We start from the raw sequence: 13,873 nt of genomic DNA on the forward strand, positions 1-13,873 counted from the left end.
TCACCAGGGAAAGAGGTTTGGGGGCCAGCGAGATGTTCGCTGCGAGCTTCCCTGGTCCCACCCACCACCCCCTGTCACAGTTCAAATTACAGTAGGGTTATGGCTGTGAGCAGCTTGGGCAGTTGTGTCCTCCACCATCTCCCTAATGTCCGACCCAGCCCCTGGCATGGAGGAGGAGCGGAGTTGTTGGGTTAATGGAAAGAGTGAATGCTAGTGGAGCTCAGAAAGGCTGAACAAAGAGCCTAGCAACACACAGCATGTTGGGGGGGGGTGCCCGAAGACCAGATCCCACGTGTCATGGCAGCCAGTCTGGGGCTCGTCTCCACCCTCTCCTCTGTCTGAGTACAGTTTGCACACACTGCATCTCCCGTGGCCTCCCCCATGCCCCCCTCCAGGCCCTCTGTGGTCCCCTCACCTGTCTTCCTGGAAGCAGTGGGCGGCTGTTATGACCCAGCGGTCAGCGATGAGAGCCCCCCCACAGATGTGTCGACCCCGAATCTGGAGGCTGGCCTGCCATGGCCACTCACCCTCGGAGGACACGGACCCGCCCACAATGCGGCTGGAGGGGCCCTGGAGGCCACAGTCTGGGGGTGGGAGAGGGCCAGGGGCGGACAGAGAAGGAGGAGGAGGGGAGGAAGAAAGGCTAGTGAGAAAATGGAGACAGAAGACAAAGGAAAGTGATGGAGAGACATGGGGGGGGACGGAGAGACAGGCCCAGGAAAAGGTGATAGAGACAGAGAGGCACAGAACAGGACACGGTGGCCCTCCCCTCCTGTGCCCCCCATGGGGATCCCTGCCCCCACCCCACCCCCAGGCCTGGTCTTCACACACAGCTGCGCCTGGCAGGCTCACCGCAATGGTGCTCGTCCGAACCATCGCTACAGTCCAAGTGCCCGTCACACTCTGGGTTGGGCTTCTTCACACAGCTCCGGTCCTCACACTGGAAGGTGAATGTCCCACAGGGCACTCCTGGGATGGAGGGGACCAGGCAGGCCACCAAAGGTGGGTCTCTGAGCCCCAAGGGAGTCTTCCAAAGTGAGACCCGGAAAAAATGGCACCAGGAGAGGCCAGGAGACTCGGGGGGGGGGGGCGGTGTCTCCATCACACCGGAAGCTCCCCCCAATCTCCTCTAGAATCTCCTCCCACCCACATTCAGCCTGGCCCCCTTGATGCTGTATTCCCTCCCCTCTCAGACTAGAGCTGATTGACCTCGTCGTCCCATGAAGCCCCTGAAGGCCAAAACCATGCTTCTATCAGACTAGAGACCCAAGAGCATGGCCATTTTTCCCCAACGGTGAAGACTGCCACCTGCTCTTTGTTGTAACGGACACCCCAGTGCCACCTCTGCGCCTGTCCTTGTCCTTGCTTCCTTCCCTCCAGCCTGGTTAAATTCCAGCTCTCTGCAAGACCCAGCTAAAAGCATATATCTAAGAAGCTTCCCAGGCCCCCAGCCTTCCTACAATATACTGCACATGGTGTCCCAAAGGCTTTGGGTCGCCTGTCATATGTCCTCTTACTGAGAGCTAACCCCTTGAAGGGCACATCGTTGTCATCTTATTTCTAACCCCCCCCTCCACTGCCCATCACTTGACAGCCTGCCGGTCAGGGTCGGCTGGTTTGTCAGTTGGATGGATGACTAGCTGGCTAGCAGCCTGGCTGACCGTTTGGAGGGAACAATGGACTTCTAGCCAGGTAGTTGTGTATACAGAGAGATGGTTGCCAGGTCAGTGGATCGACGGATGAACATGCGCTTATGTGAAACAGTGGACGGAAAGGGCAGTTCAGAAGCAGAGATGGAAGGGAGGCTGACGAGTGCGTGGGTGGATGGATGGCTATTAGACAGCTGGATAATAGACACTGGATGGGTGGGTAGATGGCTGGCTGGATGTCGGATGACTGGGTGAATGGATGGATGGGTGAATGGATGAATGGATGGATAGACCTCTGAGTGGACCGCTGAACGTGCAGACGTAGGCACAGTGGGTTGCCGGTATTTGAACAAGAAGACAGAGACACCTTTGTAGTAGAAGGTGTGGCTGGGACCCCCTTTGATCTCCTTGGAGGGTCCCCCTACCTTCTTGGCACTGCTCTTCATCACTGCCATTGAGACAGTCGGGCTTCTGGTCGCAGACTCGAGGCAGGGAGATGCATGTGCTGTCCTCTTGGCATTGGAACATGGCTCTGCAGACTGTGGGTACAGAGGACAGTGGCTGTGGGTCCAGAGGGCCAGGCTGGGGCTTTACGGTGGCGGCAGCAGAGGCTTCCTGTGTCACGTGTCCACCGTCACAAATCCTCATAGCAATCCTGGCAAGACCCATCTCAGTGGTGGGAACCGACAGGAAGGATGCGTCCGAGGTCCCCAGACATTCAGGGTCTCTCCTCACAGATTGAGAACTGACAAGGCAAGTGTGGAGCATCACTGCCCAGATGCCTTAGTGCTCCGATGCCTAGATGATGGGTCTAGGGGCCAGAAGCTGGCATTTGCCCAGAACTATTCCCGAAAGCCCTAGTCTGGGAATTACAAGTTCCTGCCTCGGGCAGGAGGAATGAGGACCCCATTCAAGGAGAGAGATACAGGATTCCTACCCTGGATCCTGTTCCCTGACAGTCCCAGCCCACCAACCATCCCTGCCTGGTTCTGTCATCCCCCTCTTGGTTATTTTTTTTTTCTGCTAGGGCAGGTAACTAGTGTATTTGCCTGTGATGAAGGGAGAAATCTGAGCTGAGGGTCACAGCTTGTCCCAGACACTACCTTGGGAGTTGGCTCTGGGGAGGCTGGTTTCCCACCCTGCCTCCATCTTGCCATCCTGACATAGTACAAGAACCCTGGCGTCTTGGGTGCTCGTCAGGGGGACTACTCATGGGGTAAACTTAGATCGGTGCAGGAAGTGAGGAGAGAGGAGGCATGGTGACAGACTGCTCACCGCAGTTTCTCTCATCCAGGCCATTGGGGCAGTCCTTGATCCCGTCGCAGGCAGGGACACACAGTCCATTCACCGAGCAGAGGAACTCTCCAGGGCAGGCTGGGAACCCATAGGAAGCCATGGAAGCAGAAGGGCACCATTAGGGCACATGACATGAAATACATGAATCTATGTCCTTACACACACGTGATCAGTTATCCATACAGCTGCTCCAGTGCCTGTGTCCATGGCCCATGCAAAACCACACCCAGGCAACACACACACACAAAGGGATACATGGAACTGCCTGCCCCGGTGCGTGCACACACAAACACACAGCGCCCTCACTGTGGTCTAGCCTCATAAATGTGCACATTTGGGGACAGCAAAGGAGCATGCCGGCCCCCTCAGTTGCCCCCCTCGCACCCCCTCCTCCACCGCCTCCATTGTACTCACGGTCTGACTGGTTGTACAAGCTGTAGTACACTTGCACACCAGGGCCCGTAAGGGAGATCTGGGAGGTGAAGTTGATGGTGACACCAGCCGAGGCCACCATGGGGATCCTCTCCGCATATGGCTGCAGGGTGCGGAAGCCACACAGCCTAGGAGCGACCAGGGATGGCTCAGACACATGGACTGGTTTCCCAGCCAAGAGAAGGAACAGCCTAGGTCCCTATGCACAGACAGGATAAGGACCAGGCAGCCAGAAGCTGTGGGTTCCACCCACACCCCCCTCTGTCTTGATCTTCCTCTGGGTGGGTGGCTGCTCAGCCCTAGAGTCATCTAGAAAGGAACTTGTTTATGTCACTCCCCTGCCCAAAAACCTGCAGTGGCTCCCCATTGCCTGTGGGATAAAATCCAGTCCAGATTCTAGCCCCAGTCCCCCATAGGTCTGAAACTCCAGCAAGTCGGTGGCCTCCTCCGAGTCTTACTTTCCTTCCTTGTTCCATAAGGAAACCAAGCATTCCTGCCAACCTCAGATCTACCAAAGGCTCCCATGTGTCCGCTGAGGCAGAGGACCCCGGCCGGCCCACTGTCCGTACCCCACCACCAAACACAGGGGTGTGGCCTTCTTGTTTACAGACAGCTGGCCAGCCGACAGACCAGGCAGGCAGGCCCACTCAGCCCATGGGTAGAGATGGCTGAGGAGCAGTACAAGGTGGACCGAGAATCCAGGCCCGTCCAACCCAGCTCACTGCGGGAGGAGCTCCGGAGACCGGGCCGCCCAAACCTCTGACCGTCACCACCAGGCTCCTGGCCAGACTCTGGCTTCCGGTGTGTCCGTGACCTCAGACCCACTAGTAGTTTTCAGTGCAGTCCAGAGACCCCTGGGGACCTAAAAGTCACCTCTATAGCATCGTTCTAATGGATCCTTCCTCTCACACCACCACAGCAGAGTTTTCAAGAGAGGTGATTGGCACCCCATAACTGACGGCAGATGGGGGGGTGAGGGTGCCAGTCCCAGACTATTAAATCAGTTATTAAATCTTCAAAAAAAATTGGAGGTCCTACGTTCGTGTCACTAAATGTTGGGGTGCTCCATCATTTCAAAGGAGCATTTTGAGAGCACCAGAACGCAGCTGCTTTTCATAGAAAAGATCACCACCAGGGGGTGCTCCGAGCAAGCCTAGCCCTTTGTGCACCCGCCCCCCCCCTTTCTTCAAGCTAAGGAAACATCGGTTCTTGTGGACAAAAAGATAGAATCCTAGATTGTGATCCTCAGAGGACAGCCCCCCTCACAAAATTCAGGCTCCTCCTGCCTTGTAAGCTGTACCTGCTCCTGAGCTGGGAGGCACACACCTGTCAGCCCAGCATTCACCAGGCCCAGGTGAGAAAATGGCAAGTTCAAGACCAGCCTGGGCTACACGGTCAGACCTGTGGACACCAGAAATTCCAGGCAGTGCCAAATACTACCTGTACTATGCTCTGCCAATTACAGGCGTCGAAATTAAGTCTCTCTTTGTCAATCAGGCTCCAAAAGAGAGCAGTAGCGAATGAAACAGATTCGCTTCTGGAATTTTCCATTGAAGTATTTTCCGATCACGGGTTACCGTGAGTAACTGAGGGGGAGCTGGTGAAGAACACATTTCTGAACTTCTCAGGTTTAACTCCTGACACAGGCATTTAACCTGCATAAATAAGCAAGGATGCTGGCCTGCATCACAGAGAAGTAAAGAGGTCTCCAGAGGGGAGGGCCAGAGCACAGTATCCCTTAACAGAGATGAGTACCACCAGGGGGCGTCCTGGAGCACGCCCAGCCCCTTCCAAGCAAAGGGAAACCCCATTGTGTCTTGACTGAGGGGGGTTTTATATATATATAAACTTGTGTTACACTCATGATAACATAGTTATTATGGACTGCCGTCCTTAGGAAGGGCTCCAGGAAGTGAGCAGGGGAGCTAGGAGCATTCCTGAACAAATTTAAGATTCAGTCAGGTGGGGGCACGGACCCCATGCATGGCCCTCTGAGTTTCTGGCCCTTCATTCCTCGTGTGCTGAATCAGAAGGTGCTGGGGCCTGTGTGGCCTGCCTTACAGTCTCATCCCTCTGAGTTCGGTGAGAACCATTGCCTCAGGATGCTCCGCGAGTACCCTGTCAACCTGACCCATCAGCAGCTCCCCACAGAGGAGCTGGAGAGAGGCTGGGTGGATGGGCAGAAACATGGCCAAGAGGAAAGCGGGGAGGAGGGGCCAGGCCTCACCTCGCACACGCCCTCTACTAAGGCCAAGCTGAAGGAAGGAGGGCGGAGGGACAAGCATTGAGGAAGGGACAGTGGCCTGCTCCGGGGTGGCCAGGGCGTTCGACTAGCACTGCGCAGCTGAGGTCAGCTTGACTTTGCCCCCTGAGAAGCTGTGTGACCGGGGGAAGCAAACTTCAGGCCTCAGTCAGTGTGTGTGTGGTGGCGGCGGCGGGACTGTAGTCAGGTGACAGCCATCCCCGGCCCGCCCCCACCTCCTTGCAGACATTTCTGAGAGGACCTGGAAACATGGTTTTGGAGAGGAGTGGCGCCTGACACAAGGTGACAGATAGCACGTGGCCCTGGCCTCGGGGCCACGGGAATGCAGAAGGGACACCTAGACACCTAGAGCCAGGCCAAGCCACAGGGGGCGGCCCTGGGCCTCTGGAGCGGGTTCTGCCTTATCTCTTGGCTGGAAGCTAGCTAGCGGAAAGGGTCAGGCAGGTCACAGGAGAGTGACATCACAGGGGAGGAAGTGAGGGCAGGTTCCTGGAAAGGGGGAAGTCGTCACTGCGGTAGCACCCAGGGAGGAGGTTCTGCGAAACCCAGCAGCCAGCAGCCCGGATCTTACGAGGACCAGATTCCCCGCCACCTGCAGGCCGCTGGAGGATCCTGCCAGGGCATAAGGGCATCCGGAAGAACTGGGAGAAAGCAGTGGATGGGGTGGGGGCCAAGGGTGCCCAGCCAGTGGGAGGGCCCCCTGTCACTAGCCTGGCACCTGGGCCACCTCTCAGCTGTACTCCTCAATGGCTGGGCCAAAGGACCTGGTCTCCCCCTCCTCCGCCTCTCAGGCCTCTGCCACCCACACAGTAGACTTTCCAAGACACACTGTTCAGAGGATTTCCTAGCATTGACATGTCTTTATCAGCCCACAGGAACCAGAGACTGGGCCCCAGGCTCTGCTATCTCGGTCCCATCATGCCTTGCCTTCCACCAGGCATGGCGTGAGACAAGGAGCTCGTTCTCCACTGGGAGGACCCTCCATCCCAAGTGAGGGGCTGAGGTGAGGTGGGACTTTCCTGGCTGCTCTCAGAGGAACCAGTGAGAGCCATAGAGATGGCATTCCCTCCCACCAGCAGACGGGTGTCCTGGCTGGCAATGGCTCCCCAGAGAGACAGCTGCCTGAGCTCAGGGATGATGTCACAAGCCACGGGGGGGGGGGGGAGGGGGGGGAGGGTTGGCAAATGACTCATCCTCTGGGCCTCAGGCCCTTTCGGGCTCTGGGCAAGTCCCTGAAATTTACAGTTGGAAACCCGGTTTGGAGGGAGGACATTTGGGGGCACGGGATCGGGTCAAGGGCTGCACTTGGCGAATGAATGCATTAATCTCATCAGAAATCAGCAGGTAAAGGAATAAGAAGTACTGGTGGGTGGTCTCAAGAGTGGCGCTGTCGTGCAGGCCAGTTCGACCCTGCCTCATCACGTGACCCTCTGCCGTGTGTGCCGATGACTCAGCAGAAAGCCAAACAGATTCTGACGCCATGTTCTTGGACTTCAGCCTTCCTAAGCATGAGCCAAGCAAACCAAGAACAGAGTTCTTTATAAACGACCCTGCCTTGGGCATTTTGTTATAGCCACAGAAAACAGGTGGAGACATAACCTGAGTATAATTTCCATGCTAGATTGTGGGATGCACATAATCGCTTTCCCTGCCTGCCTGGCGCAGAGTAAGGGCCAGTTAGCAAGTGTGGTGCTTTCTCCACCCGCCATCTTATTTAGGCTTCAGCAGGAGGGGGTCTGCTTCATGCTCTTTCTTTTGTTTGTTTCTGTGCGGTGGTAGAAAGGCACTCCCGTTTGCCACACACGTCTGTGGAGGCCAAAGCATGGCTTTTGGGAGTCAGCGCTTTCCTTCCACCATGTTGGTTCTGGGGATCGAACCTGGGTCCTCAGGCTTGGCAGCAAGCGCCTTTACCCACTGAGCCATCTTGCTGGCCCGTGCCCTTTGCTTTTTATGGTCGTTATTGGGGATTACTAGGGTGGAGCCTGGGACTGCTGTACGCTAGGTGAGCATTCCATCCTCAGAGCCCATCCAAACCTCAGACCACTCTCTCCAGTTCCTGAGACTGGGAAAGGCAAGCCTCGGCCAAGAAGGAAGCCAGGGAGCCAGGTTCTGAGCCCCAATCTTCCTGCCTATAGCTGGTGACCATTGGGAGGGACTTTCAGTGACCCATCTGGGTTCCCCCCGTGAAGCTGGTGCTTATGTTGAGCACTGAGCTCTGGGTCTCACAGCACTTGGCACAGGGCCAGCCTAGATAATGGGATGGCCATGGGCACAGGATGCAAGAGGGTGCCAAGCCCTAGGTGGTCCCCTCTCCTTCTGGCCTCTCAGAGATAGAGATACCGCTCAGGGAGGGAGGGGTCATGACTGAAAACACAGTGTCTTCATTCGTGGAACTCCAGTGCCAGGGTTACCTGGGCTCTGATGAGGAAGTGAGAGACCAGCTGCTCTCAGTGTGGGCAGGTGACTGAGGAGAAGGGCAGTCATGACAGCACCCTCCTCCATGTGATGGGAGACACCTCTGTTCCCTAGATGTCACAGGCTTATGTCACAGTGAGCCTGTCACCCCAACAGCCCGGGCCCACATTGTAGTGTGGACATTTTATCGTCCTTCTTGTCGCTGTCCTGATAAATTGGAAAAAGGAAGCATCGCTACTCCCTGCCACCCTCTATCTAGAAGGTGACCAACCAACAGGCAAATGGGGTCTAGCAGTGTCCTCAGTTGCTGGCCCTGGGGGGACTGTCCATCCTCATCCTCCTGGCCGACTCCCATGCCTCACATCACAGCTCCCTCTGTCCCCTGAAAACTCCCAAGAGAATGTTCTTAGCTTGACGCTTCCTTGCAAGGAGGCCAAGGATAGGAGCGGGAACAGGGTGGACGCCGCAGGGAACACAAGTACATGGGGCCAGCCAGAGGACCACTGTCCCTGCGGAAGCCAACAGCACCAATGACAATGGCGTCCTTCGGGGAGCGGAAGAAAGGCTAGCGGTGCCTCCGTGTGCTCTCAAGTGCCCTGCGCCCTTTCCCCCCTGGTGGGTGGCTCCATGTTAGGGTGCCAGATACATGGTTACAGAAGCCAAGGCAGTTCCACCATTTACTCTACCTGGGATCTCAGGATAAGACTCGCGTCAGGGGCCTGCGGGGCATCTGGAGAAGCTGGGCTAGAGTGGGCGTGGTCAGGACAGTGGGCGTGGTCAGGACAGTGGGCGTGGTCAGTTTCAGCCTCAGCTCGCTCTCCTCTGCTATCTCCCAGGCCAGGCAGGGGTGGGGTGGGGGGCTTGAGGTCCCTGGGAGGGAGAGGGAGGGGGGAAGGCTACCTCCTGTTCTGGATCATCCACTGGCCTTGAGTACACAATAGGTTGTACTTCTGCCTCCTCAGCGCATAGGCATCAAACCAGAGCGCCAAGCCGTAGTCCAGGGAGGGCACCTGGGGAAGGAAGGCAGCTAGTTACGGGTCTCATAGGGTGTGGCCAAGCTGGGGCACCTACCCCCTCAGATAAACAAGCGACAGCCACCACCCTCCCATCAGGCTTTGTACTTAGCCTGTGAGCCCTCGGACAGGACAGGATGTAACCACCTCCCATCCCAGGTGCCGGAGCCCCATGGATTGCTCTGGGCAGAGGGCAGGCCGCAGGTGGGGTGGAACTCACCGTGAGATGCCAGGAGCAGTGGGTGCTGGGTGAGTAGTAGCTGGGGTAGTAGGGTGTGCTGAGGAAGCCCTGTAGATCCAGCCGGCCCTCCAATGTCAGGTTCACCTGGCAGTCTGGATCCAGGAACAACTGTCAGGCTGGGTCCCTTGGCCCTCCCACAGCGCCTCATTGCACTCCACTACCTCTAACAGCAAAACTCGGGGCCAAACATGACTATGTAAATGTGCCTCAGTTCCTCATCTGCAGAATGGGGAGAAGAGTGCTCACCCAGTGGTGAGCAGATGCCGTGGACATAGAGCATGCCATCTGCTGGCCAGGTAGACCTTGCTGTGTGACCTGAACACTGACTGCAATAAACAGTATGCCAGATGTGTTCACAGCAGGCCTCACAGTACAGCTGTGAAGGGAAGGCTGCTCCCTCTGCAAAGAGGTTTGGAAGGACGAGGGTGGGACTCCATGCTAGAGCATTTGCTTAACATGCATCAAAGCCCTGGGGTCCATCCCAGCACCACACACACAGACACACACACACAGACACACACACACACATACACACACACACTCACACACACACTCACTCACACACAGACACACACACACACACCACATGCACACACACACACTCACTCACATACACACACACTCACACTCACATACACACACACTCACATACACACTCACACACACTCACATACACACTCACACACACTCACGTACACACTCACACACACTCACATACACACTCACACACTCACGTACACACTCACACACACTCACATACACACTCACACACACTCACATACACACTCACACACACTCACATACACACTCACACACACTCACGTACACATACACACTCACACACACTCACGTACACACACATACACATAACACACACACACACACACACACACACACACACACTGATGACATTTAGACAAGAGGAGGGAGGCTTGGCCCAGTCATGCAGCCAGAGGCTCAGGGCTCAGAGGGTGGAAGCAGGAGTGACCTTAGGTTCTCTGGTCACCTTCCTCTGGGGCTAAAAACCCCAAACCCTTGGTTTTCCTGGAGACTATAGTGCCTGAGAACCCAAGAGAACACCAATTGTCACACCCTGCAGGGCCAGCTGGAGGTAGGGGTCACTGTGGGAGAGCCCAGGCTTGATCCGGGAGAGTGAGAAGAAACAGTCGGACATGACAGGGAAGTGCAGTATCAACAGTGAGGACTCTAAAGAGCGCCCCCCCCCCCCCGAGTCCTAGCTTAGGCAGGGTCCTCAGGTTTAGTTCTGCTAACCCAGAGGGCAGCCGGGGGGCAGGGTGGGGTGGGGTGGGAAGAGAGAGGCAGGAGAGGGTGGGTGGGGGTATGGAAGAGCCAAGGGAGACCTCCTGGGAGAGCCCTGTCAGGACAGCTTTGTTGGGGGCTGCCAGGGCCAAGTCCCTACATTCTCAAACTTGCTAAAAAGGGGTTGGCCTTGGAGGAGGGTGAAGGAGAGAGGGGGGGAGTGAGACAGGAAAGGGAGGAGGGGGACCGATGAACCGCGAAGGCTTCCACACCCATCCCGTCGCCAACAGGGAAGGCATAGGGCACGCCACCGGAGACCAGGGCTCGTGTCCGCGTCCCCTCCATCCTTGGGAACCCTCACCCTGGAAGGCCACAGACTTCACTGAGAGCATGAAGGGGTCATAGTAGCTGTGCAGGCCCTTCTTCCACACCACTGCCATGACGGAGCCCGACGCCAGCACCTCCATCACGGGTTCCTGGCGGCTGCACCCATAGACCCTGGGAGAGCAGAGAAAAGTGCAAGATGGCATGACCCAAGCGACGCAGAGGTGATGCCACCGGGTCCCCTCCCCCCTGCACAAAGTATGTCCTCAGCAGACAGTGACACAACTCGGCACTGCCTGTCCCACTTCCTAAAGAGCCTCGCAGGTCCTTCTGCCCACCCTGGAAGAGAGGGTCACAGTGGCCGCATTTCTTGGATATTCTCTATCTGGTATAGAGGGTGAGATGTGGAGTCTCACAATCTCGCCAAATGGTGAGCAAGAGTATATACCCATTTACAGATGAGAAAAACTGAGGTTCAAAAGGGCAACCCCCTCCCCCGTCTTAAGGTACACAAGCGAGGATGCAGCTGAGTGGTGGTTGGAATACCAGGCTGCTGCCAGATTCTAGAATGTTCTGATAAGCCACGTGGCTTCCCAGAGTGGACCTTAGGGATCACAACTGGTTAGTTACATCTAGATAGGGAAACTGAGGCTCTGAGACGGGAATGGGGGCTGCCGCTTGTCATACGACCCTCTAGCCTCCTCCTCCCCTGCCCTCCACAGCAGCCATATGGACCTTTGGCCCTGCCTGGGCCTCCCTCAGCCCTCCAGGGACTCACGAAGTGATGAGTCTCTTCTCCAGTGGCCCAGCTGCGTCATACATCGCCACCCGGTCTCTGCAATCAACCTGGGTCCACTCGAGCTTCACTTTGAGCATGAGCTCCTCGGGCCCCTGCAGGTGCCACAGGCAGCTAGAGGCCAGCTGGTCGGGCCCCCTCAACCGGAGGACCTGGCCTGGCTTCACGTAGCTGTAGCGGTAACAGCCTGAGGTGGAGAGGGGTAGAGCCCCTTAGCCAGGAGGAGAGACCGGGAATGGCCACAGAGTCTTATCCAGCCATGGTGGAGGACTGGGAGGAGGGGGGCTGGGCCGGGCTTGGGCACCCACCTTTCTTTCCCCTGTAGCTTCCCTGTCCAGCCCCTGACTCATGCACTCACTCATTCATTCAACAAACTCACTGAGCCCTGTGTGCCAGGATGAATGCCAATACAAACAGCGTAGGCGATGAAGGCCTCGGACCCAGCCCGGGGTGCATGGATGGCAAGGAGAGTCACAACAGGAGCAGAGAGACCTGAAGGGAGCTTTGCAAGATCTGGCCACAGAGCAGGCGTTGCAAGAGAACCATGTAGGGACAGAGAGGCAGGCCAGGATCAGGACCAGCACTGCTCTAGGTCCTGTGGCTGTAGGTAGCCAGGGAAGGTTAAGCAGGGCTAGGCCATACAGCCTGGCATGGCCTCCCCCTGGAGTGACAGTGAGCAGGCTGTAGACTGAGGACAGTGGCCCACACTCCCAGGGCTGCCACAGGCTGAGGACAGCAGCACACGCCGGGTTACCCAGCACGGAGCCAGAAATGCCATAAGCAGCGAGTAAAAACAATGACTGTTCTTGTGGCCGTGAGGAGGGAAAGGCAGAAGGAGAAAGCTCTGTGGCTTGTCACCCCGCAGCTGTCCTCCTTGGAGGCTCAGCCCCAGCCAGCCTCACAGCCACCCTGACTTCACACCTCCTCTTACATCTCACCCCACAGACCCCACACCCCAGGATATCCTCCCCGTTACGGTCAACCTCATTGAATAGGTTCTGTCTCCTTATTAAGTATAATAAATTAAATGCACTTAGAAAATCTAATTTACTTAAAGCTCATTTAATCCGCGAGCTCGGATGCCACGCCAGAGCTAGCAAAGCTGTGTCTCCGGAGTCCCTAGTGAGCCTGGCCCGAAGCTTCATGAAGCAAGGAGGCCAGGTGCTCTGCCAGCAGGCTCAGGGAATCTAGGACTGAACCTGGGGGGGGGGGGCAGGCAGTCGGGTGTCCCTGAGTGTCACCTTGGCACCAACAAGCCTCAGCTGTGTGACTCTTGAGTTCTGGCAAACAGGAATAACCATAATCCCTGGCCTGCCAAGGTCCAGGAACGGTCTGAGTCTACAACCTGTCCCTCAGCTCCCTCTCCTGCCCTGGCCACCCAGACTCCAGTGAGATGCAGATCTCCTGGGTCCAGGGGCTACTCAGGCATTTGCCTAGGAAAGGAAGAGACCTCTCTGCTTTCTGGTTTTTTGTAGATGTATGCTCATGGTTTGAGAAGCCATGTCTCCTCTGGCCAAGGTGTTCTTCCCCCTCTAGACCCAAGGAACTTCCAGCTCCCCAGGGCTCACACCTGATAACCTGGCCTGCCCTGAAGCCAGGCCTATAGAAAGGCTTTGGATACTGGGTCAAGAGCTGTTCCCTCCTCCCTTCCTGGATTCCCTCACCTGGCTCCTTCCTCTGCCTTGCAGCCCAGTCCACCTCCATCCCCTGCACAGAACCGAGTTCTCATAGCCTGTCTGTTCTGGCGCTGGCACGCAGTCTGTGATATCCTGTGTGTGTCTGTCTCCCTGTGGGGATCAGAGCTCCTCACCAAGTGTGTATCGGTGGGGATCAGTCGCCCACATGGTCACAGTGCAAGCAAGGGCCTGGCATGGGGGACTCAGTCTACTTGAAAGGTTCCAGCAGGCTGGATATGGTTCTGACCCCATGACTGGCCCCAGCACTGAAAAGGAGAGGGTTCAAGTTCTCATCCACCTTTTGGCTTCTGTGCCCTGGAAGGCAGGGGTTCTGCTGGGCCCCCACACAAGTGGAAAGCACAGCTCCACCACCAGAAATGAAAGGGTTTACATCAGAGCAGACATGGCATCCACCATGGCCTGAATGTGGATGATTGCCCCCAGGAGGCTGGTTATGGCCAGCAGTTGCTGCTGAGGCCCAGCACTGTGTACCCTGGGGCACCCAGGG

General features: G+C 56.7%; 1 protein-coding gene across 2 annotated transcripts in view; it reads right to left on the reverse strand.

Moving 5' to 3' along the window:
• Positions 1-13,873, reverse strand: part of Tmprss6 (transmembrane serine protease 6) — a 31,225-nt gene that overhangs the window by 3,504 nt on the left and 13,848 nt on the right. For both annotated transcript variants that reach the window (XM_028871081.2, XM_028871079.2), the window contains exons 7-15: positions 11,672-11,876; positions 10,931-11,067; positions 9,289-9,401; positions 8,956-9,065; positions 3,360-3,505; positions 2,925-3,023; positions 2,075-2,188; positions 853-969; positions 416-584 (exon numbers count right to left, since the gene is read on the reverse strand). In XM_028871081.2, the coding sequence (XP_028726914.1) occupies positions 416-584; positions 853-969; positions 2,075-2,188; positions 2,925-3,023; positions 3,360-3,505; positions 8,956-9,065; positions 9,289-9,401; positions 10,931-11,067; positions 11,672-11,876 (1,210 nt within the window). The remainder of the gene's footprint in view (positions 1-415; positions 585-852; positions 970-2,074; positions 2,189-2,924; positions 3,024-3,359; positions 3,506-8,955; positions 9,066-9,288; positions 9,402-10,930; positions 11,068-11,671; positions 11,877-13,873) is intronic.

Source organism: Peromyscus leucopus, chromosome 20 (assembly GCF_004664715.2).
Source record: "Peromyscus leucopus breed LL Stock chromosome 20, UCI_PerLeu_2.1, whole genome shotgun sequence".
NCBI lineage: Eukaryota > Metazoa > Chordata > Mammalia > Rodentia > Cricetidae > Peromyscus > Peromyscus leucopus.